This window comes from Clarias gariepinus, chromosome 14 (genome assembly GCF_024256425.1).
Source record: "Clarias gariepinus isolate MV-2021 ecotype Netherlands chromosome 14, CGAR_prim_01v2, whole genome shotgun sequence".
In the NCBI taxonomy this organism is placed as follows: domain Eukaryota; kingdom Metazoa; phylum Chordata; class Actinopteri; order Siluriformes; family Clariidae; genus Clarias; species Clarias gariepinus.
The window spans coordinates 24639682-24663529 of record NC_071113.1 but is presented as its reverse complement, the minus strand read 5'-3'; the positions used below and the strand labels follow the sequence as shown (position 1 = coordinate 24663529).

The 23848-nt window shown below is 38.8% G+C and overlaps 1 protein-coding gene across 2 annotated transcripts in view; it reads left to right on the top strand.

Moving 5' to 3' along the window:
• Positions 1–23848, top strand: part of dock1 (dedicator of cytokinesis 1) — a 272932-nt gene that overhangs the window by 26721 nt on the left and 222363 nt on the right. For both annotated transcript variants that reach the window (XM_053511045.1, XM_053511044.1), the window contains exons 2-9: positions 10714–10797; positions 11342–11382; positions 11568–11623; positions 14158–14254; positions 17124–17272; positions 18464–18599; positions 21789–21946; positions 23611–23692. In XM_053511045.1, coding sequence (XP_053367020.1) covers positions 10714–10797; positions 11342–11382; positions 11568–11623; positions 14158–14254; positions 17124–17272; positions 18464–18599; positions 21789–21946; positions 23611–23692 — 803 coding nt within the window. The remainder of the gene's footprint in view (positions 1–10713; positions 10798–11341; positions 11383–11567; positions 11624–14157; positions 14255–17123; positions 17273–18463; positions 18600–21788; positions 21947–23610; positions 23693–23848) is intronic.

The window sequence follows — 23848 nt, the reverse complement described above, 5'->3', positions numbered from 1 at the left end:
GCCTGTTTGAGTGTGTAAGGACACGCTCAATAGAACGCAGCCGGAGATTTTGGCAGCCACCTCTCCGCCTGGCTCGGAACAAGGCTTTGATTTTGACTTTCCCTTCACCTTGCATCCCTGCACTCCATCCTCATCCCGCTCTCGCTCACCTTGTTGCTCCTTCGCTTTGTGTACTGTTAAATGCCAGGTTAATTGCAGCACCGCTATCTGAGCAGCTGTACAGATAAACATGATGGATTACCGAATGTAATTGATTTAATGTGGGAACAGGGACCTGTGGTGCTCTGTGAAGTCGGTGCGCTCTTTCGTTTCTTGCAGCGGCCATTAAAAACTCTCAGACCTGTGTCTCAGCATTACAGCCTCTAATTAGCTCCCATTAGAGGGAAGACTAAAAAGGAATTACTGCTGGGTCCTGTGTATAGGCTCTTTTTTTTGGGTGAAAAAGCCCACACAGGTCAGGCAAGAGGTAAGCGGCAGGGTGACGGCAATTGATGGCAGTTAAGTGTGTAATTGGTTTAAAACACAAAATTAGTTTTTTTATTTTATTTTTTGGGGCAGTCACAGGGCGTTTTTTCCAGATTCCAGACATTTTATGTTGTCTCGTCGTGTCTGTAACAGTAGAACGAACTCGGGTTGTAGGTAGATGTGTCGAGAATAATTCGGTCAAATCAGTTGCCAACAAATGTAATTATGCATTAGTTGGTGATGTCATCACTTACGTTGTCTCACTAACTCTGAATGCGCTGCCATGTAGACACTACTGCTTACTGGATTGTGGTGAATTACAGTGTGGTGGCAATACCTTTACTATGATGGTGGACATCAATAACACTCAAAAGTGTTTTAGCATTTCTGTCTCAACTGACCACAAACATCTAGAATGTAGTCAACCATCTGTCTGTTTGTCTCTCTCTCACCAATTAGTCACACCCTTATTCTCCTTCTCATTTATGACACTCTCGTGCCCTTCACACAGCAGCGCTTGACCACGCCCTCGCCGCAACACGCTTCGTCTGGTCCTGCATTCCATTTCACGGTGTACTTGTTTAGGGAATGTCTGGGAAATGAGCAAAAGTCTGCAATGTCACCAATGCTGACATCACTTCCTGTGGGCGTTACCCTGGTAACATAAGCAACTGTTGTTGCTGGTGTGAAAATTTCACACTATTGAAATAAAATGCTGATTTATATATGGAGACAAAAAAAATGATACGGTACAGAACATGTACAGAAATATGTATAAATAGGGAATAAATTGTAAATTTTCTAGATGGACGCAAAGATTCCTAAAGAGATTATTATTATTATTATTGATTATGATTATGATTGTGCTGATTAATAGCCTGTGTAATATTAACATTACATACATTACATTATTTTTTTTCTAAATTATCATCAATAATCAATGATATTATGTTATATTTGGTAATAATGGAAGGTGCATGATATGACTGCCTGGTCTCGTGGGAGCTCCGTGACTTTTTGCGCTCCAGCAAGTGACTGATGGGTAATTTTGCTTGTCTGCATTCGTTGAAGTGATCAACCATTGTTCACTTGGTCCCTACAGCGGTTGCAGTTCCCTTTGAACTGAGCCGATCAGAATGCAGCATTAGTTTTCTTAATATCTCAACTTAGTTGCCATTTCTTTTTATTCTGTGTGTTTCATTTTATTGGCTATTAAGCTTTTGGTTTTTGGTTTTAGATTTTCGTTTTTTTTAAATTTTTTTTTTAGGATTTTATTACAAGTCACATTTTTATATGCTGTATTTATTTTTGTCTTTATTATAAGTAAGCGCATGCCTAAAACGATGTTTACAAGCTGAAAAAATGGCAGCACCGCTGTTAACAAGAGCCATCGATTTATTTCGTGATTTCCAATTCGAATCGTCCTTAGGTGTAGCACTAGTTCTAGGATGAGTCAGGTCGTAGGATTTCAGCCGTCTGCGGAGTGAAGTTATGTGAGACGCAGACGGGTGTGTCTAGACCTGAGGGTTTTAGATCCTGTCTAACATTATGTCAGGAATGTATCTAAAGACATCTTAGCAAGTGACCATATACCGAATCTAGTCATATTTATCTAATATTTTTTTTATATTATATTGCTGTTAACCAAATATATAATCCTTAAGGCCTTTCCTTTTAAAAGTTTACTCAAATGTCTAAGTCTTACTTTTTTGTTTTATTGGCAGTATTTTTGCCTCTTTCTAAAAAGAAAGCTTTAAATTAGCAAAATGATCTGCAACAGAACAAGAAAATAAAGACTTGAAATAATAAAACATTTCTAGAAATTGGTTTTCTTGTATTTGGCTTATTGTAATCTTATATTAAACTTGTCTAGATTCATGTCGCCTTGACATTTCCTTGCTGGGGTTTTTCATTTAAGGAATAGATTAAAGACGCATTTCCGAGTCCGATCGCTCAAAACCACTGGAGGAAGACTGACGGTATGTGATCCCTTGCAGATTCTGGCAGCCTCTCGCTGCACGCCGTCACTGCTCATTTTTATAATATTTTGTCAAATTTATTCTGATTTTTTATTATTTTTTTCTCCCTGTTCGTGAAAACCTTGCTTGATTGACACGCTCATCCGTGTGAAATTGAGCTTTTGGGCCAAGGCTGCATTTATAATACAAGCTTGTGTGCACAATGCTGAATTGCTTTTGCTCAGCTCAGATCTATGCAATGGTTGATTTGCTATTAATACCTCTTGTATGTTTTGATGATCTGAACACACACACACACACCAGTATGATACCATAGCAATCTCACAACTCCTAGGTTCCTAGGTGAAATATCCTGAAGTGTGCGAGTTGTTTCTAGCAGTTATTTTTGTTCACTTTCGAACAGACTGTCCGGGTTTTAGGAATGATTTTATTCCACTTGACATTATTTCTGATTATTGCGGCGATTATGAGGTGAAGTTCAGCCTTTATAAAGCTCTAAGTGGATTCTGATGGAGTGCTTCTCCTCAAGCCAGCAGGGGTCATTGAGTGTGTGAGATTGGCTTATTGGAGCTTTTCAGTGGCCTTTTTGGAGAGTTATGACCACTGACTGAGCCTCCTGCTGTGTGTGTGTGCGCGCGCGGGCATGTGTGTGTCTGTAAGAGAGCTAAAGAGACAGGCTCTGCTACAGGGACTGCAGCTCTGGTTTAGTCCTGCAGGTTTCTCGATGCGGTCTTCATTCAGAGCCACTGTGGAGGGAGAAATGTTGCTTTACAATGAGGAGACTGGGCAGCACAGGGCCACTCGGGAGAGCGGCAAATCTTCAGGGAGCTCTTCACACTGCTACATGCACTCACACACACACCCCCACACACACAGTTTCTAAAATTCATTCTCTTTGCTGTCTTTTATTCCTCTCCAGTTTCCTCGGTTGGTGCCGAACGTTTTATCTCTTTTCTCTGCTTTCTCTTAGCTCTTGTGTGCTCTCTCCCTCTCTCTCTCTCTCTCTCTCTCTCTCTCTCTCTCTCTCTCTCTGTGTGTGTCTCCCTTTGCACATCTTTTCCTTCTCAATAACCTGTTGCACATATATACACATGGATTAGAGCTGGATATTAGCCTCTTTGCCAGCCTTACTTTTAATTCTAATCACATCACTATTGAGTTGAGCTAATACGAGGCAGCTGCGGGCGCGTGGGCACACGTGAAAGTAAGCCGAGCACTTACGACTAATTATGCAGGATCCTTTTTTTTTTTTTCCCATTCATAGTGCTGGTAAAGAGTTTCTGTTTGTCTTTCTGGGCTATATTACATAAGTTCGCTACTTTTGAGAGGTTTATAAACAGCAGTACGAGATTAAAATTCTATACCGCTATAGGGATTTGTGTGTCCTGTATAATAATAGAAGGTTTTGACATCTGAACTAAAAAAAAAGTCAATATGACTCTTCTTTAATTATAGGTTTATATTAAAATTCTTCTAGGCACAGATATACTGTAATCTTTTTATTCCATAAGCTCAACCTGTCTCTTTTCTGTAATGCAATTCATATAGTGTTTCTAATGGTAAGAGCAAAGAAACAACATTTTAAAGCTGTTTTTATTTTTTGTGAGCTTATTGAGAGTCCATTCTGCATTATCCTGGATTTTAATTGGAAAGAAGAAAGGTCATGATATGAATGCAAATGTTGCTTTTTTCCGGAGCTTCCATGATGAGACTATGATCTGTAGCTTTATTCTATCCAGTTTTATTTTCCAGCTAATCACCATAGGTCTCATGAACAATACTGGATCGCTTTGCACACAATTAGAAATCCGATTGGCTTGAAGCGTTGAAAATTCTTCCCGAAGAGCCGCAAGGAACTCTCTCTCTCTGCTTTTTCTGGTATCAGTCACCCTTTTGTGCTTTTCGGCACATTCTTCCTTCCAAACCGAAGTCATTTTCATTTTCTATTGTTCAAGTTTTCTTGCTCGCTCTTCTTCTCTCCCTCCGTCTGTCTTTGTGTCTTTCACTCTCTCTGCATGCGTCGGGATAAATAGTAGGAAGCAGGACAGCGGCAGAACAAAAGCAAATGATAGCTGCTGGCTGGAATGGAGACACGGTGGTGGTGGTGTACCGCGCTGATTAGATTTCAGTGTTGCCTGCTGGACGCAGTAGTCAGCCGGGTGATGGATTCGGCCTATTCACTGCCATGTTACAGGCTTCTGCATGCTGAAAAATCGAGCGTGCACTCCTGATGGGCCTGTCGGAATGTATTGCACTGTTCAAATTAAGCAAGATCACACTAGAGGGAGTGCTGTTGTGCTGAATATCAACACGGTTGTGATGAGGTCGTAGGTACAAGGGCGCAGCCAGAGTGCCAGAAAGATATCACTTTACTCTGCACAGATTTAATAATCATTTATATAGACAATTTTTTTTTTATGCATTAATCAATATAATTGGATGCTGGGATTGTGTGGCATTTTTCAAGTCGATTTTGTAGCACTAAATTATACTGTCTGATTTGTCTCCAAGAGCTACAAGTTTAAAAGTAATAAATTATAAAAATGTTGCTAATAAGCAAAGAAACACTTTGTAATTAATATTGTAAAAAAAAGTTTTTGTATTGTGCCAACCGCCCATAGATTCAAAATAAAAAGTGGTGGTATTCTTACAAAATACAGTCCTCTACTTAAGAACAAGTTACGTTCCAGGAGCACGTTTGTAAGTCAGATTTGTTCGTTAGGCTGGGATTAAGTCTTGTATGCCATTGACACAGATGCACGATGTAAAGCACACCTATTCACTTGACTGAATCTGTCCCCTTTCCCATCATGTAAGGAAATAAATCTTGTCGTGAAATGTCCCCCCCACCCCCCTTTAACTCACAATTGGAATCCCGGGCGCCATATTTTCCCAGAGCGAATTTCCCCATAAGAAATAATGAAGAAATCCAATGATTTGTTCCACATTCCAAAAATATCCATATAAAAATAATAATAGAAAATATTACATAAAAATAAAGCTAATTAATTTGGACTTTACCTTTAAAAAGAATCAACCCTGATAGGAGAGGAGTAGGAGGGGGTTATTGTGTAGGACGACTTTTTCTCACTCACTCACCCTTTCTCTCACGCACACAATATACTTTTTAGACTATAGACTTTTGATACATTCCTTACACACTAAAAATATTGTATATAATTGTAAATATTACTATCTGGTGCACTGTACTGTCTATTGTTGTACAATACACGTGAGCTACTTCCGCGAAACTTCTACGAATGTTAGATGTGAACCATGCTCTGTTTGTATCTGCGGAAATTCTTAACTCGGATGTTTGGTGACGACCTGTACAAGAATTTGAAAAAGACGAAATATTGTTTATTTTCTGCAAATGCCCTTTTATATTTTAAAGAGTTTGTTCAGTTAAGGCAATTTGACTTCTGACCTACGGACATCACTGATAAAGTAGAAAGGCACGTGAAAGCGACACCTTTTTCCCATGATATTAACATCGAAAGTTGGCCTCCCTATCCTCTTCTTCTATTGTGTTTAATGGTCGCTTACAAACGATGTGTGCACACTGCCACCTGCTGTACCGGAGAGTTTAAATTACGCAAACAGACACCAAAAACAATGTGACCGCTGGCCAGCGGGGGAGTAGTGAGCAGTCCTATCGTTCTGAGCACGGTGCAAATCTAATGTGAAAGCGCCTTGAGTGTTATTGATGATGGGTTGTTGAGTATTTTTCAGTGCTTGACTGGAATTTATTGTTTGTAATTTCACATCGCTGGTGTACAGTTTATTGTCTTCAGCACTTGCTGACTGAGCTTGTTTCCATCTGCTGTTCTCTGCCCTTTAATAGAGATCTAACTCCGTGTGAGTAAATAAAACCAGCAAAGTTTGTGTTTGTGGGGCTAAAGGTTACTCTGAGTGCTATTGTAAAGGTGTCATCACTCATCTAATGTTATATCTCAGTACAATGTCTATATCCTGCCTTTATTCGTGTGTGTGTTTAAGGCGGGTGTTGGCTTGTGACTGTAGCTCTGATGATTAAATACAGGGATAAAATAAATCCTAGACACATAGATTTGTACACAACTTCAGCTATTACCTTATTAAACTGTCACTATAACTGTTTTATCAGTTATTCCTGCCATATATTCACCACTTTTGTATGTAAAGCTGTATGATTTGAGTGTAACTGAAGGTTTAAATATCTTCAAGTCATTGGTGGATTCCACAATCAATAATGCGATCAGTTTACGCTGGTGCCTTGGTGAACTTTATTACCAATTGATTATTATTTCATTTTTTTATATGTTATTACATAATGCAGTTTAGAAATTGTTTTTATTTATTGGAATATACATTAAAAGAATATTAACAGTGCCGTCCATAGCAGTTGGATTACAAGAGAGGTTTATTTCTGTAAAATGTATAAAGCTTTCCTTTATGTTGGTTTACAGTTTTAAACATCATTTTTATATGATTTAATAAATCGATTATGTATGAACATGTCCAATCATAATTAGAACATTTAAAGTCAGATTAAAGCTTTGATTTTAATAAATCAAGAAAATCACTAGAATCAACGTTTCTGAACTGTGTAGCAGCTTTTCAGATTTTAACCCAAATACTTTGTAGCCTCGCTTTGAAGTATTTATTAAGCTAAAACCCTTTTAGACAATAATACAGCAGCAAAACTCTTCCTGCATTTGTTCTTATCATAAATGCTCCTTTTTTAGATGTTTAATTAAGAGGTGTAGCTTCAGTCTTCATTTGAAGGCAGACTTGACTCATTGTTTGGAAAGCCACAGGAAGTTCGTTGCTCCACCTGGATGCCAGGGTGATGCAAGTCTTCCTTGTGCCAGTGAACAAGGTTGAGTCGTGCTTGGTGTTTCCAAGCAGCCTGGATTAATAAGTGTCTTCATGGTAGGTGAGGCTTTGCAGGTAATAATTTGTGCTTTGTGGTTTAAATCTGATACGGGCAGCTGCAGGTCATGTCAGGTGAGGAAACGCACCCATGAGGTGTCGTGAGAGTACTTTGGGAGGATGAAAAGAAGTCTTGCAGCTGTGTGGCGGCTTTGCATTGATGGTCAAGAAGGCCTGGGGAGGGGGGGGGGGGTGTACAGGTAGAAAGTAAATTATAAGCTAGGGCAGGGGTCTTCAAAACCAGTCCTGGAGGGCAGCATGGTTTGTAATTCCCGGAAGCTAAACATACCCACTGAACCTGGAAATTAACAGATTAGTTCAATCAGCTGTGTTTAAGCAGAAGAATCACCAAACTGTGTTGGGCCAAGACTCTTTCAGACTGGACTTGAAGAGCCCTGAGCTCAGGGAAGTGTAATACAGCAGTTCCCTGGTGTGTGTGTGTGGAAGAGAGAGGGAGACATTGATGGGCGTCTATTAGGAATTGGAGTCCTGGTGAGGGTCATTTTATTTTAATACACATCAGAGTCAGTGCTAGGTTGCAGCTTTCCAAGCTGCCCTATGGACAGAAACTGCGCACTAATTAAGGGTCTAACGGTAGCTGACAAAAGTAGTGCATAGCAGTTAAAATATAGATTCTACCCAATTGGCCGGTAAGTCAACATACCTGTCTTAAGGGTCTCCATTTTGCTCTTTGCCACCTTCTTTCCAGATATCTTTGACACTTAAGGTCCTCTCCTAGTCCGTGTAGGACACCTCGTTGACAATGTTAAGCTGCTCAGTGTGACTGCCTGAGCTGAATGCAAACCAAAAAAAGGGTTTAATGACTGGAGACAGAACGAGAAAAGGCAAAGATAAAAATGTATTTAATAAGAATGTTCATTGTTTTATTCGCAAAACTGCTCCATAAACTGCTTTCACACGTGGTGAGGACACAAAAACCGCTGGTCTAAGAGACGTGAGCTCATGACTAGCGCACACTGAGTCAGCGATTCACAACACAAACCAAACTTTAACTTGTGGATGGTGTTGTATTTTCTGCTTACTTAGTTCCTCATCAGTATTTATAAAATATTTATGTTTATCAGCGTTCATCTGAAAGGTCCATGCCAGTTAATTTTACTTCAGAGATAAAGTGCTGCCTGAAGTCTTTTTTTCTACTGATAAGACACTTTTCTCCCTGGAGTGTATCTGATTGTACAGGCTGTTCAGAAAGGTTAGATTATTATTAAATTTAATTTTGTTCTCCGCATTGTCTAAGATTATGATGCCGAGGTTTACGGTTTTGTTTTCCGAGGCAGAAAAAGTTGCGATGTTGAAGATTTTACAGTACAGTGTAAAGGCTCATCACGCTCACTCTTTAGGGTTATACTGTATGTCGAGTGAACACTAAGGCTTGGTCTGAACTTACTTTCTTACTCACTTTACCACATAAAATTTAGTGCCATCATATCATTTTATTTTATTTTTTCATAGTCTTTGCATGTAAGATAGATATTCTGCTATCTAGGATTTTCTGTTTGGCTTGACAGAAGCTAGCCAAGAGTCAATAAAATAAATATAATTTAAGATAAATCGAAAACTAAATGGATCACTTGTTCTTTTAATGCATTATTATTTAAATCGATGTGTATTTAAACTAATTGTTTATTTAAAAAATAGTTTTCATTTATGATCTTTATTTTTTTTTTATTATTATTAAAATATATATTGAATAAGTGTAGGTAGGTGAATGAATGGGTTTCAAGCTGTTTAGTGGTGTGTTCGTATATTTTTATGAGCTCAGTGTAGTGTTGTCACAATACCAGAATGTTCTGTCTCAATACCGATACCATTATTGACTTTGATGCTTTTAGAGCCAGACTTCTGTTTAAATTTTTTTTTATCAAATTCTGGTAATAAATGCATTTGCGTGCCTATGAGACCTCATCAAATCGAAGAACATTGATTCATAAATTATGGTATATATACCAGCAAACTGGTGGGAGGATCATGTTCGCCCAAGGCTCGCCCATGGTCACGGAGACCAAAGGCCAGCCTGTCTGATCAGATACCAAAGAAAAGCTAATGCAGCACAATTGTGGCTTAGTAGGCAAAGAGCCCAAGGTTGCTGATCTGGCCTTCAAATTCCCCAGATCCCAATCCAACCGGGCATCCATGGAATGCACCAGACAAACAATTCCCTCAACCCACAGCACCTAAAGGATTCACTCCTAATGTTCCGGTGCCAGACACCACAGCACACCCCCAGAGGTCTTGTGTAGTCAGGCTACAGTACGAGGGGCCTGAGCTGCTCTGGTGACACAGGGGAAACCTAAAGTATACAGTAAATAGATGCTATAAAAGGCGGTATCCACTGCACTGCAGAACCTGTGAATTAAAGTCACATTAAAACTTTCATTTGAATAAATCAAGAAAATCACTAGTTTCTGCATCAATGTTTCTGAACTGTGTAGCAACCTTTTTAGGTAGTTTTACTGAAGTGCTTTGTAGCCTCGCTTTTTTAGACAATAATACAGCAACAAAAACTGTTCCTGCATTAAATAAAGTGTATATAAAATACATAAATAAAGTACATTGGTTATAAAAGACGGTATCCACACTGTATTTTAACACTGCAGAACATTACATAACCTGTGAATTAGACGACTTTAAGCTTTGTAGGACGCCGTTGCCCAGGTTATGCACTTTTCGACGCTCCCTAACTGTCTCAACAGATTTTAATTGTAAAAACATCTTCAGTTGTACTTGTTTCTCTGTCTACTTCCGTGTAAGACCTTGCACATTGTCCATTTTGAAACAGAAGACAAGTGATAAATCTAGCTTCATCAGCCATCACTAAGCACATGCACAGCCGTGTCAAAATATTTGTGTACTGGTATGAATGTACCGTTTTCGAAAGTCTAGTGACACAAAGCATTTTTAGTATGCTGTACTGTGCAACACTAGGTCATGGTGCAGTAGTATTTTGCATAAATACCATGCATTGCATAAAAAAAGAAAATTTTATATCAAGTCATTTAATCTAATGAATGCATCAGATTTGAAAGATATCAATCGAGGCAGAGTTGTCAACCCAGTAAATAGCATCTCTCCCAACTTATACACTTGATTGTCCTGTCTGGTTAGTATGTGATGTCATAACGTCATAAATATTTATTGTACATTTTGTATTTCTGCAGCTCTGTGTTTCTCTCAGCTACATTACATGTACCCTGGTCTGTATGAAACACCATTTTTTGTGTATAGAAGAATTACGATGATACCCACTCGACTTCTTGACATTCTGCCTGCCTGAAGTGCTGGTGTTCCATTGACGTGTACTTATTTTTATTCTTTTTATTTTTTCTCTGTCTAGCGATTTATAACTATGATGCTCGCAGTGAGGAGGAGCTTTCACTGCAAATTGGGGACACAGTACACATACTGGAGACGCATGAAGGTGAGTTTTACACTCGCACGCACATACTTCTCCCGTATGCCTGTGATGGATTCTCTCGGGTTTGACACCAGTGGCATTCTGGGAAAATGGAGCCGTATTTCTTTGTCAGAGGGAGTAATGCCTTGACTGCATCACGGCATGCAAGACCGGAGTCAGTCACATTCCATGAGCAGCCTCCATATTTTGCAATGCTTGATGTTTTTAGTAATTACTCCTCAAGCGTATTCATTATTATTATTTTTTTTTGTCAAATACAATCTCCTTCCATCCAAGCATTATTCAGTTGTTGCGCATAAGCATGCTTGGCCCCGAGCACATCCAATTTGTAAAAAAAAAATCATTACCTTCGAATGTTTCGTTCAGACCCTCAGAGATCGTGTCATGCGGTGATTTATTAAACACATCCCCCGGATACGGGGAAATCCGAGCGTTCACTTGTGTGTAGGAATGAGAGTTTTCACGCTGGTAATGAGATGCATATTGTCAGAGTAATGCAATCAGAGCTGTTTACAATATCAGTAATGTATTACATCTTGTCGCGCAGGATGGTACAGGGGACACCGGCTGAGGAGGCGCTCGAAAAAGGTGAGCTGATTTTATGAGGAGGTCTGGGCTTAAGAGATGAGTTATTAGTTTAGTGGAAGAGCTCGAGCCTCAGTCAAGTGCCTAGATTCCATGAGTCATTCTAGCCCTAATAATGTTTTTGATCATCGGTTTGGTTGTATTGAATAGTTGTGGATATAATACCAAAATCTATTTGATGTCTGCAGGGCATATTTCCTGCCTGTTACATACATTTGAAAGAGGCCACAGTTGAAGGCAGTGGGTAAGTCATGTGATTTATATAATGTCATTATTTTATTGCTTTTACTTTTAAAATGGAAAGATTTCAATAACACAACACAGGCTTAGTAGTTTGCACCTTCGCCTTGCACCTTCTGTATGCGTAGAGTGCATGTTCTCCCTTTGAAGCCAATGCGATTTTTCCCTAATGTGACCTCATATATTAAGAGACTCCCCCTTCCCCCCGCCCCCCTCTTACAGGTCTGCTCAACTCTTCCTAGCTCTGCCATTCTAAGCCATTCTACCCAAGACAAATTCCCTATATGTTGTACATTCCTGACCAAAAAAGTCGATTCTGATTAAGAAGTTAGTGATTAGTGCTTAGCGGATAATTTCTAAGAGATTGAGTCTTCGTCGGCTCTTATTTGGGTTTTACGTTTTTACTTGCTAAATATTAAGGATGGCATCAGGATCGTACACTCCTCAATAAGTTTCCCTTCATTTATTTATTTTTTTGTCAGAAATGTGGGTGGAAAAAGCCTGAAAATGGGTGACAAACTGAGTTATTAGTTCCCAGACATTGACATCTCTCATCCCTGTGTTCTGGTTGACTAAGAAAATGCATTCGGGGTATTTAAAACTACAGACACTGAAACCGGGTGAAACAGAAAGCGTGCCATCATGTATAGCAGAAAACCTGATCCGAGTTGTTTTAGCTTGAATTTTTTTTAGGAATGAACATGTTGTTGGATTTTATTATGTATTATGTCTTTTTTTTTTTTTTTTTATTAAATAATAATAAAAAAAAAACATTCTTGTTCTCATTTTGTCTAAGAAAGTTAAGTTACTTGCAGCTTGTGTACACCTCGGTAATGCATATGCCCACGAGTTAGGATTCAGCACAATACCTCTGACACACTGAGGGGGAAAAAAAACCCTTCAGCATGTTTAATTACATTCTAATCATCATCGTTAACATTTTTGAGACAAGAGTCTGGGGAGACGGGGCGGAGCTCTCTAGGCAATGCCACTTAATGTCAGAGAGTTCAAAACACTGGCATAAATCATTCCAGCCTAACACATCTTTGGGCTTAACTCCTGTCCCCATGGGGGAAGATCACTAGAGATCGAGGCAGTGTAATGTTACTTCTTAGGGATGAGAGTCGCTAGGGACCACCTGACACGATACTATAACAATACCAAGGTTGTGTATTTGATTTGTATTATGATTCTGTAAGTATCACAATTTTATAAATACTTTTTAGGGTTTACAAAGAAAGTCAAAGGCAAAAAGTAACTCTATAATATCTTGTTTCAACAAAGGTATGCCAGAGGGCATCTTTAAAAGCATAACACATCGAATCTTGAAGCAGATGAGCCAAAGCAACAAAAGGCCACACTGGGTGCCACTCCTGTCAGCAAAGAACAGGAACCTTAGATTACAATTTGCATGGGCTCACCAACATTTGACAATCGAAGATTGTCTTAATTTCTGCTGTAACATTCTGATGGTAGGGTCAGAATTTGATGTAAACAACATGAAAGTATGGATCTGTCCTACCTACTGGTCAGGTTGGCGATGGTGTGATTGTGGAGAAGCTATCTTCTTGGTACTCTCAGTACCGATTGAGCATGGTATAAAAGCCACGGCCGTACGGTACTGTTGCTGACCATGTCCATCCCGTTAAGACCACAGGATAACACGCAATGTTACAAGATCTCAAACCGAAAGATTCCTGTAATGGAATGAGACATTCGTTTCATGGATGTACAGTCGACAGTTCTGCAGCAGCTGCGTTATGCAGTCATGTCAATATAGACCAAAAACTGTAAGCAATTGTTTTCAGAACCTTGTTGAATCTGTGCCATAAATAATTTAGGCAGGTTTAAATGCAGAACAGGGGTCCAGCAATCCCCCCCCCCTCCCCCCAAAAAACAGAGAAGATTTTGCAGTCATTATGTCGAAACATGAATTGTCGCAAAAAGGGTTTGAAAGTTAATACATGGAAAAATATCTGTGCTTAAACTTTATGAGAAGACCCCCGTTAATGATGACCTTAACACATCCGTCACTGAGGTCTCATTATTTTAAATGATGCTCACCGTCTGAGTAGAAGTTGTATAATTACAGTTGTATAGTTCTGCCCTTGAAGTGGTTCACATTAACCCACTTGCACATCATCTTACTATTATATGTAAATTCAGTGTAAAAACGAGCATTTGGAGCACCGAGCTTTGATTCTAGTGGCGCTGCAGCTGCTGCTCAGTTAGCGAGTAATGTGCAGCTGTCCACGAACATGACTGAAATCATCTGAACGTGCCGTGCGGAGCGAGGAGGTCAGGCTTTATAATGAAAAGAGAGCACTTTTCTTTATTAAGACAAGATTGAAGATATAAGTTGAGTGTACTCTATGAAGAGGCCTTTTTTTTAAATAGCTGGAGCAGGTGCAAACTTAAAGCAGGCCTTTATTAGCAAACATTTTCAGGGATTGTGTGCTTGTGTAATTAAATAGCATGCTTGAGCAAAGCTGTCCCTGTAGTTTGATTCTCTTGTTCTTTTTGTCTTCGTTATGCTAGACCAAAGGAGACGGTCATTCCCACAGAGCTGCCTCTGGTGCATGAGGTCACCACCACTCTGCGAGAATGGGCTTCCATCTGGAGGGACTTGTATGTGGTGAGTAACCGTCTTAAGGTCCTTTTGTAAAGATCTTTATGTCCCGGTGAAGTACAGCGTGCGTCTCTGAGGTAATGAAGTGGATGATGCTTACGCATTTTCAGCGCAGGCCATGAAGCTGTGTGCCATCGGAATAAACTCGCTCATTGTTTTATTATAACATCAGCATTTAAATCGTAATGGAATAGTCTTTTTGAGATTCCTCTTATTGGTGAATAATTAAGAGCTCTTAAAAGAACACTTGATTTTGTGCGCCCTATCATTCAGAATTTTTAAAGGTTTTTATATGCTGTTAATCGATTAAAATATAATTTAGTTAATCACATAGATTTAATTTACTCACGATTAATCATAATGTTAAAATATTCATATGTACTTGTATTTTAAATGTGCAGTGTTGTAAAAAAGAAATGCATGACAAACTGGTTAGAAGAAAACAGATTATGCATTTTTGTAATATCTCAGACATTAACCTTTAACAAATGTTAAACTAAAATCGCTCGAATGGTAAACTTCTTGCCGCGGCAATTATATCATGAGCCCTGTCCGCTTCTATTGCGACGACCATGTCTGCTATCTCCTTTTTAATCTGGCTAGCGCATGCTTTGGCAAATATTAAATAATGAGCACACGTGGTGATGTTTCCTTACTCATCTTAGTGTCTGCACTAAACGTGCCGTTATCATACGCAGCCAGGTAACAGAGCTGCAATTATGGGAAGCCATTAGGGTCAAACTCTCCGTCATATGATTAATTTGCGTTAAAAATATAGTTACACGTTTAATGTTGATGCACTAATATTGACAGCCTTAATATATATATATATATATATATATGTGTGTGTATATATGTGTATATGTGTGTGTATATATAATATAAATATATATATATATATACATGTGTATATATATATATGTTTATTTATTTATTTATTTTTTGGGTTCTGGCAGTTACTTGTGCTCACAAATAATTAGAGCCTCCACATATTAAAGGTTATTTATCCTGATGCTTTTATGTTTTTGCTGTGTGTAATTTTACTATAAAATCATCACTAAGCTTCAAAAAACTCGGCTCCGAATTAAAACCCGTTCCTGATTGAGCTTTAATAGGGGTTGAGTCATGTGGAATATTTTTGTTTGGATCATTAATAAAGTAAGCCTATGGATAAATTAATATGCACATTGATGCTTATAATTAGCGCGATGACTAATGACTATTTTGATATTTAAATAACCTATGGATTATTAAATGATTAAGTGATTTTTCGGATTATGAAGCACAGAATTACTCAGTAGCACGTGTTTAGCGGTCAGCTTTTAAATTTATCACATCACATTTTAAGGCATGTCTAACAATAAAGAGAATGAAGATGAAAACCTCATTTTTAATGAATATGTACTGCTTAGGGAAAAGAAAATAAATAAGATTATTTTTTGTCCAAACTGAAAACCAAGTATAAGGAAAGTAGCAACAATAAAGAATAACGGTTACTTTAAGAGTAAAGATGGCAGGTGGAAATGTTGTCAGTTACTTTGAACTATTAGGAAAATATTAGTGTGTGTGGAGGAGGGGGCGTGGTCGAAGGGTGCGAGAGTCGGTTAAATTGGGGAAACGACACCCAGCAGAGGAGAACGTGGCTAATTAGTGTCTGTGTGTCGCTGTTGAAATGCTAAGTCAGTATGCAAGCATGCACGCGCAGGGCTGATAAACCATCAACAGCGCCTTGTGTGATTGACTTAAAACGGTTCACAGAGGAGGACTGTAAATAAACCTGCAGCTCGCAGCCACACACAGACACTAATTAGCCACATTCTCCTCAGAAGTATGTCCTTTCTCACATTACCTGACTCTCAATGCTTTCACAGAGCTCCGCTTAACCACACCCCCAACCACAAAGTCCCTCCCCCAATCACGCCCGCCGTTAAAGGGATAGTTCAGGGTTTTCAAGCCTGTTTTTAATTCAAATTAAAAGTAAAAGTTTATTACTATTGGTCTTTTTCAATATAAATGTTCCACACAGACCACGAGTAAAGTTTTTCACCCGGAACGTGTTAGAACATTGTGTTTAGTACAAATTGCACTTTTACTTCCCCAGAAATAGCCGTGTGGTTAGCTATATAGCTAGTTCTGGGAAGAGAAAAGGGTTAAATTTGAACCAAGTTGATTTAGGTCAGAGTGAGCGCAGGAGATTCATACGAGGTGTTTGTTGAACTCGGCTTCTGTGTGACAAACTTCACAGTCGATGTGCAGAGCTGGAACTTTTATAACGACCTATAGTGTACTTACTGTACGTACACCGACTTGAAAAAAAAACAAAAAAAAACTGAACTATCCCTTCAAACGGAGTGCACCACTCGGACACCTTACAAATTTTTGGTCAGAAGGATGTTACCTTAAGTAATAATGTTTGTCAACTAATCTACATTTAAATTTGTTGGCAACTAATTTCATCATTGATTATCCACTGAATCCTTCTACTTAACACCTGGCCTTCTTGTAATTCCCCTCTGCTTGTGTTTAATGCTACTCTTGATATTTCAGTCTGTGCCAGTATAAATTTTGAGCTAGGATTTTTAATAAGTTATTGAAATCTGAATGTAATTAATAAAACATTCGACAGCTCTTATACTCTGTGCCTGATACCCTGCATCATCTTGGCCAGAAGTACATGCATGTCAATTAAATCTTCAATTTTTTATCACTTTTTATTACCTTTTTTTTTTTTTTTTTTAAAGTTCATGTGTAGTTCATGATGTTGCTTCTTATTAAAATTCTCACTCCTGCTGTGTCAGAGCGAACATGGCAGCTTAATTAGCCCTCATTGCACTGGATGTACAGTCTAAGCAGTCTGTGTGCTTGTGCTTCGCAGGGTGACAAGCGTGAGATGTTTAATACTGTTCGTGACATGATCTACGATCTCATCGAGTGGCGATCACAGATTCTATCAGGAACTCTTCCGCAGGACGAGCTCTCCGAACTCAAGCAGAAAGTCACCTCCAAGATCGACTACGGCAACAAGTACGTGCTCTCAGCTTCCACTTCCTGCTTTATGCTAAGTAGTCTACTCAGTGCCTCATGCCTTAATGCAATAAGAGAGAAATTTAAAGGGGGGAAAAAGGGGTTCCCACTTAACCTGCAATAAAGAGTGCGACAAGATTTAGCATTAAAGTGCTTATAAGTCATCATGCAATGTTTAGTGTTAAGTGGTGAACTGGGATTGGTTCGTACAAACAAAATGTGTCTGATCTGATTTTTTTGTTTTGATTCATTTTTTTTTTTTTTTTATTGGAACATGTTATGCCAAATAATAATAATTTTTTTTTATTTGACATGCCTGAATATTTTTAGCATTTTCAGAGCAGTTAGAGGAGCTCACCTGTACACTGAGTGGTCGAGGCTGTGGTATTTAAAAGCGTGAACCATGTACAAATGTCACGTTTGAATAAATTAGTTAGAATTACAAGCCTCGTACTTGAGAACGCTCGACACGTCCAGCTCACAATGAGGCATGCAGTTAAACGCAAGGATTTGCTTTGATGCGGCACAGTGTGTGATTAATGTGTTTGAGGAGAGTGTGAAAGACACATTATTTGCCCCTCTATTTATTTTAAGGTGTCTTTTAAAGAAATACATGGCTGGGTGATTTTATAATCTCACTGTCTGGCGTCACCCAGAACAGCATGGGTTCCATTTGGTGTCTGGTTCCTCTTAAGGTTTCCTTCTCATGTTTTGTCAGCGAGGTTTTACTTCGCCGCTGTCGCCTCTGGGTTGCTCATTAGACATCTAAATCTACTAAAGATCCAATTCGGCATTTCCGTGAGGCTGCTTTGTGTCAGATGTATATTTTGTTCAAAGCATTATATAAATAAAACTGAATCACACTTTCTCTTTCGGAGAGGTTTTTCCGAACTATGGCATTTTGACTCACCTGAAGTGTTTTTTTTATTTTTTTTATCTCCCCTGAAACTCTGAAGCATCGAAAGCTTGTTTCAGATGAAAGATTTTTCGTTGAAACAAGTCTAAACTGGTTCCTATTTTAATACCTAAGAGAAAAAGTTGCGTTATAGAAATGAACTGTACATTTAAAATATCTAAAGTATGCATCTGTCATTGTCAATCACCAAACCCTTGATACAGCTGTTTGTCTGTTTCCGTTCCCCTGCTCGACTTCTCCTGTCCTGTCCTGTCCTGTCCTGCTCTGCTCGTCAGGGTTCTGGATCTGGATCTGGTAGTAAGAGATAAGGATGGGAACATTTTGGACCCAGACCTCACCAGCACCATCAACCTGTTCCGAGCACACGAGGCTGCGTCCAGACAGATCGAAGAACGCATTCAGGAAGAAAAGGTAAAAAAAAAAAAAACAAGCTTCTAGTCAGATAAAGCTGACTTATAACAGAACCTCACGTTAAATTATTGCATAATTACTGTACAAGTAATTAAATGAAGATTGAGTTAAATAAAAAAAAAAAGTTTTTCATAGTTGTTGTTAGTATTTCGGGTGCTTTGTCAAGGGGTCGCTGTGGCAGATCAATCAATCCCGCACAGGTTTTTACTTCTTATTTATCTGGGGTCGGGACCGGCTCTGCATCTATTGGCGGGGGTTTGGGTATTGGGTGGGAGCTGAACCCGTGCCTTCAGATAAGAGAATGGAAGGCGAGAAACTTACCACTGAGCCTCCAATGCACATATTTCTGTATATTTTTTTATGAGTAAGTTGTCCATCTATATTATATAGTGTATGAATTCCTGCTTCTTAAAATGGCAGTTTTTTGGATCATATTACATTTTCTTTATTATTTCTTAGTTCAAAAAAACTTGACATTTAAAAATAAAATACCATTATTTACCATTCATTTACTTTGTTTACTTATTAGTGTTTATTATATAAAGCAAAAGCCTTTATTAATGTGTTGTTTTTTTTTTGTTTGTTTTGTTTTTTGTCTTTGTGACTGGTGTTAGTATTGTCAATAAGGATGTGTTAGGTAGTGACATGCAATATCAGTGGGTTGCTACACCCTATACTACTCAGACACCTCATGCGGTGCTTGTCTGATTTAAGAGATTTTAATTTATCATTTGTTAAATAATAATTTGAGAGTTTATAAAACTGCAGAGTGTTTACTCTAAACAGTTTGTCATGCATTATTGTATTCTACCATTACACGTTTATAATACAGTGGAACCTTGAATTACGAGCGGGAGCTAGTTTGTTCTGGAAGCGTGCTTGTATTTCAAAACACTCGTAAATCAAAGCGAATTTCCCCTTTGATAAAAAATAATTGAAACTTCGTGCCACAGCCTAAAAAATAAATACATAAAATAATTAACACAAAATATAAACTAAAAATAGAAAAATTAACCTGCACTTTACCTTAAAAAAAAAAAGGAATAAAAAAATCCTGACGGATAAGTTTTTCCGTTTATGCATGCAGCCGCTGTGTGTGTGTGTGTGTGTGTGTGTGTGTGTGTGTGTGTGTGTGTGTGTGTGTGTGTGTGTGTGTGTGTGTGTGTGTGTGTGAACCTAAAGTAAGAGGAGAGGAGGTCAAAACCCTCCCTCTTCCCGTCTTTTACAGTACCACTTCCTCCTCTCTTATTTAAGTTTCACACACAATAACAAAAAAACATCGCTAACAACTCTCACGCTAACGGAATCACTGTTATAAATTAAACATAAAAAACAAATTAACTAGCACTTTACCTTTGAAAAGAACCGTGACAGAGCAGAGTTAATTTCTAGAGGTGTGTGTGTGTGAAGGCGGGAGGAGGGATGTGTGTGTGTGTGAATGAGCATGGTGTCAAATTACCTGCACGCGCACACAGCGGGGTGCTGACCCAGGGAGAAAAAGAAAAGGGATCTTTAACCTCTCTAATGAGACTTAATTTTGCTTTACATGTGCGCGCACACACATGTTATAATAAACAGTATACACACGCTGTACACACATGCATAAAAACCCAAAACAGACTATGACTGAGATTAACTAGATTGAAATTTTTTATTGATTGACAGGATTAATCCTATTATTAACCCACTTCCAGTTTTAGTGCTTGTGAACAATACCCCCAGCTAAAGTTACAAGCTTTTAGATGTTATCAGTTATAATATTTATCCTGATTGCCATACTCGCCTTTTATCTACTACGAGACCTTTAATAAGAATGCGGTAGAGTCCTGAATACTATTTACCATGGGAAAATATACAAGTGTCTTTTTGTGAAATTCCTCTTTTTAATGCAGTGAGACTTGGTCCTTTGACTAAACATTTTGAGGGAGCAATGGACCAGCTTTCAGTCTGCCAGATCTGAGTCCTAAAGCCTCTTACATCTATGCATGCACTCTTGTGCATTCTCACTGATGTTTACTCTCATCCTTTTTTTTCCCCTCCCATGCCTGTAACGTATGCATACAAGCGGGTGCACACTTGTCCTGCAGCGTCACAAAGTGCATCCTAATTTGAAACGCAGGACTAATAGACGAATAGACAGGTGTGACGTTTGGATAAGCTCAGACGCGTGATCTCTCTCTTCATATCTGCTCTGAATTGCAGAGCATGAGTTAAATGTAGGACCTTCTTGTGCATTCTCTCTCTCGCTCGCTCACACACATACATTGCATCATATGCTAAGTTTATAATATTATAGACAACATTATGGTAACATCAATTTGTGGAGGTTAATTGTTTTTCTCTGCCATTTTAGTTTTCTCGAATCCGTGCATATTTTTCAGATGCTCATGTTTGTTCTGGCCCGTGGGCTTTTAATGCTGTAAAAGCTCTTAGAATTTATTATTTCTACAGTATAGTCAGTGTCTGACACGATCCAGCACAGGTTTATTCTACTAAATATCCACTTAGACTTAAAAGTATGTGCTTTCTGATCCATTATCCTATTTTGTTGGATTACAATAGCACCATGGCTTCAATGAATGTTTGGAGTGGTCTGGAGGACAGGTCACTAGGCTTCATATTAGGCACGATTGATTTGTACTGTGCCCAGGAACGACTGCTTGCCCCTTCCCCATCCCCACTGGCACGCACCCACATTATTTTTGTTCTCCGTACTGGGGTATGCTTGTGTAATTTGCACTTTTCCATACAACAGGTGGCGGTGTACCCTTACTTGGTACAGCTTGCTTCCATCATTCCATTATGGTGCACGAGTCATGAAGGCAAGGGCTCATACGGTCAGGTTACTTTCTGTTTGGCGATGGCTGGGAAAGGTTTGCTCTCGTCAGTGGAGGAAATATCTTGTTGATAAATAAAGCCGCAGTTTCAGGACTGGAGGACTATAATTAGCAGTCTTTCAGTGCTGGCGCTGAGGTCGTTTTGATAAATGCTCCATGATTAAATAATAAATGGATGATCCTGGTAGCTGCCATTTTGTTAACCTGCATGCACGAAAGTGTCATATGGATTTGTGGAGCTGATTTAAAGCTTGAGGAATTTTTCCATGCAAGTTATTTTTCAGGATCCTGAATTGGAAAGTAATTTTTTTCCCTTATCTCTCTTTCTTTTTTTTTTCTTTTCTTTTCCAAGTCTCAGAGACAAAATCTGGATCTGAGTCGACAGGCCAAGTTTGCTTCCACGCCATCCTTTGCTCTCTTTGTGACGCTGAAGAACGTGGTGTGTAAGATCGGCGAGGACGCTGAGGTGCTCATGTCCCTCTATGACCCCAACGAGTACAAATTCATCAGGTATTCATTCAGACACACACTCAGTACTCGCGCAATAACTGCACTGCATCATCTGTTAGCAGGCAATTAGGAGGTGAAATTGATTAAAAAAGGATTAAATCCTCATCAGACAAAATGCACAGTTATAATGCTTATGTAGCTTATAGCTATAAAGACGAATATAATGCCTCCACAGGACATTTGTGTATTGAAAAGGAAATATTATATTACTGCTAGCGTTTCAGGAATATTCTAAAAGTGCCATTGAAAAGGTCACTGCCCACTTTGACCATAAATAATGATTGGATCAGCAGCTGCACCTCTCACTGATGCAAGGTGCACACAAAGGGTAACAGTCCTGACGCCGCTTCACGGTTATTGAGGTTTAACTTTTGCAACAGCTTGCAAAGTGCTTATTTACGAGTTCGGCAAGCTGTACCCCAACTAGGCTGTTCTGGCTAATCCTGCCTGTGTTTTGCCTGTGCCAAGCATGCCAGCAGAGAGAGGCTTTTTCCCACAGAATCAAATTAAGAAGCCGGTACATAGTCATCTGGAGGAGGAAAGAGGGGACAGGAATGCGACAATGACAATTGTTACAAGCGCTATACAAACAAAATTGAATTGAATGCACCTTATGCATATTGCAAGCTGCAAAGGCGCATTTGACACTTTATCGTGATGTACAGTTAAATGTTTACTGATAGCCTATAGACTAGATTTGATTCCATGTAGGGCTAGCCTTTTTCTAATGATGGGTTGCAGAAACTTTATAATAGCCGACCTTTTGGCAGCTAATTGTTAGGGTTTGCTCAGTCAGTAGTATTGATTAACTAGTGTAAGTGATTTGAGGTTGTTTATTCTTTCATCAACCAACATGTACATTATACAACGTATACTGAACATGGCCCATGATTTAACACTGGGATAAGTGCATCAGTAGCAGGGGATTGTGTAGAGAAATAAAGGGAGTTTTTACTCTCATTACTGTGTGCTCTGTTATTGTGCACATCTCAATTGGAACTCCACTCGTCCACACTCGAACAGAATGTAAACGCGATCTCGCACCTTCATTCCGCGCACTTCATGGTAACACATGAAAATTTCAGTTCGTTTCAAAATTCAACAGATGGCATTGTACATTTTTTAAAACGTGCTATGAGTGTGCAGTTCTACACAAACATAGTTGTAGGCACAGATAGTCTAAAATAAAACGGTGCACTCAATTAAACTGTCTGTATTTACTCTTATTGCTACATCTTTTGAAAATGTATAATCAAAGTTTTTTTTCCTTCTTTTTCTTTATTTTTGTTACATTCGCCATTTCTTTTTTTTCCCCATGTACAGATATGATTGCACATTTAGAAATCTTAGTCTGCAGTATATGCTTTAATATGCTGGTCAAAATTTCAGTTTTGTTTAGCTTCCTTGTCAACCTGCGTGAGGTAGAATAAAAAAAAAAGGTGTGTACTAATTTAAAATGCTATTACATTGAAACACTGTGATTAATAAAAATGCTCGAACAGTGATGAGTTTGCCTGGATGAAGATCCATGAGTTTACTGCAACATTTATAAGGAGTGTTAAGGGACAACAACGAGCCCAGTGATCACTGTTTTCAATTGGTATTAGGTATTTGCATTTATATCGGTGTTGTATAAGAGAAGACCTTTTTCCCCTTTCTTGCAGTGAGAACTATCTCGTCCGGTGGTCCAGCTCTGGTCTGGTTAAAGACATCGATCAGCTTCACAACCTGCGAGCCGTGTTCACAGTGCGTACCCTTCCTGTCACTTCTGCTCTTTGCTCATTTGTTTAAATAAAATCAAGTCGAATGAGGAGGGGATCTCATTTATATCAATTCTTTATGATGAAATATTCTGGCTCTTAATAATTGTCAGATGTAACATCGCAGTGTAGAGGTAGCTCT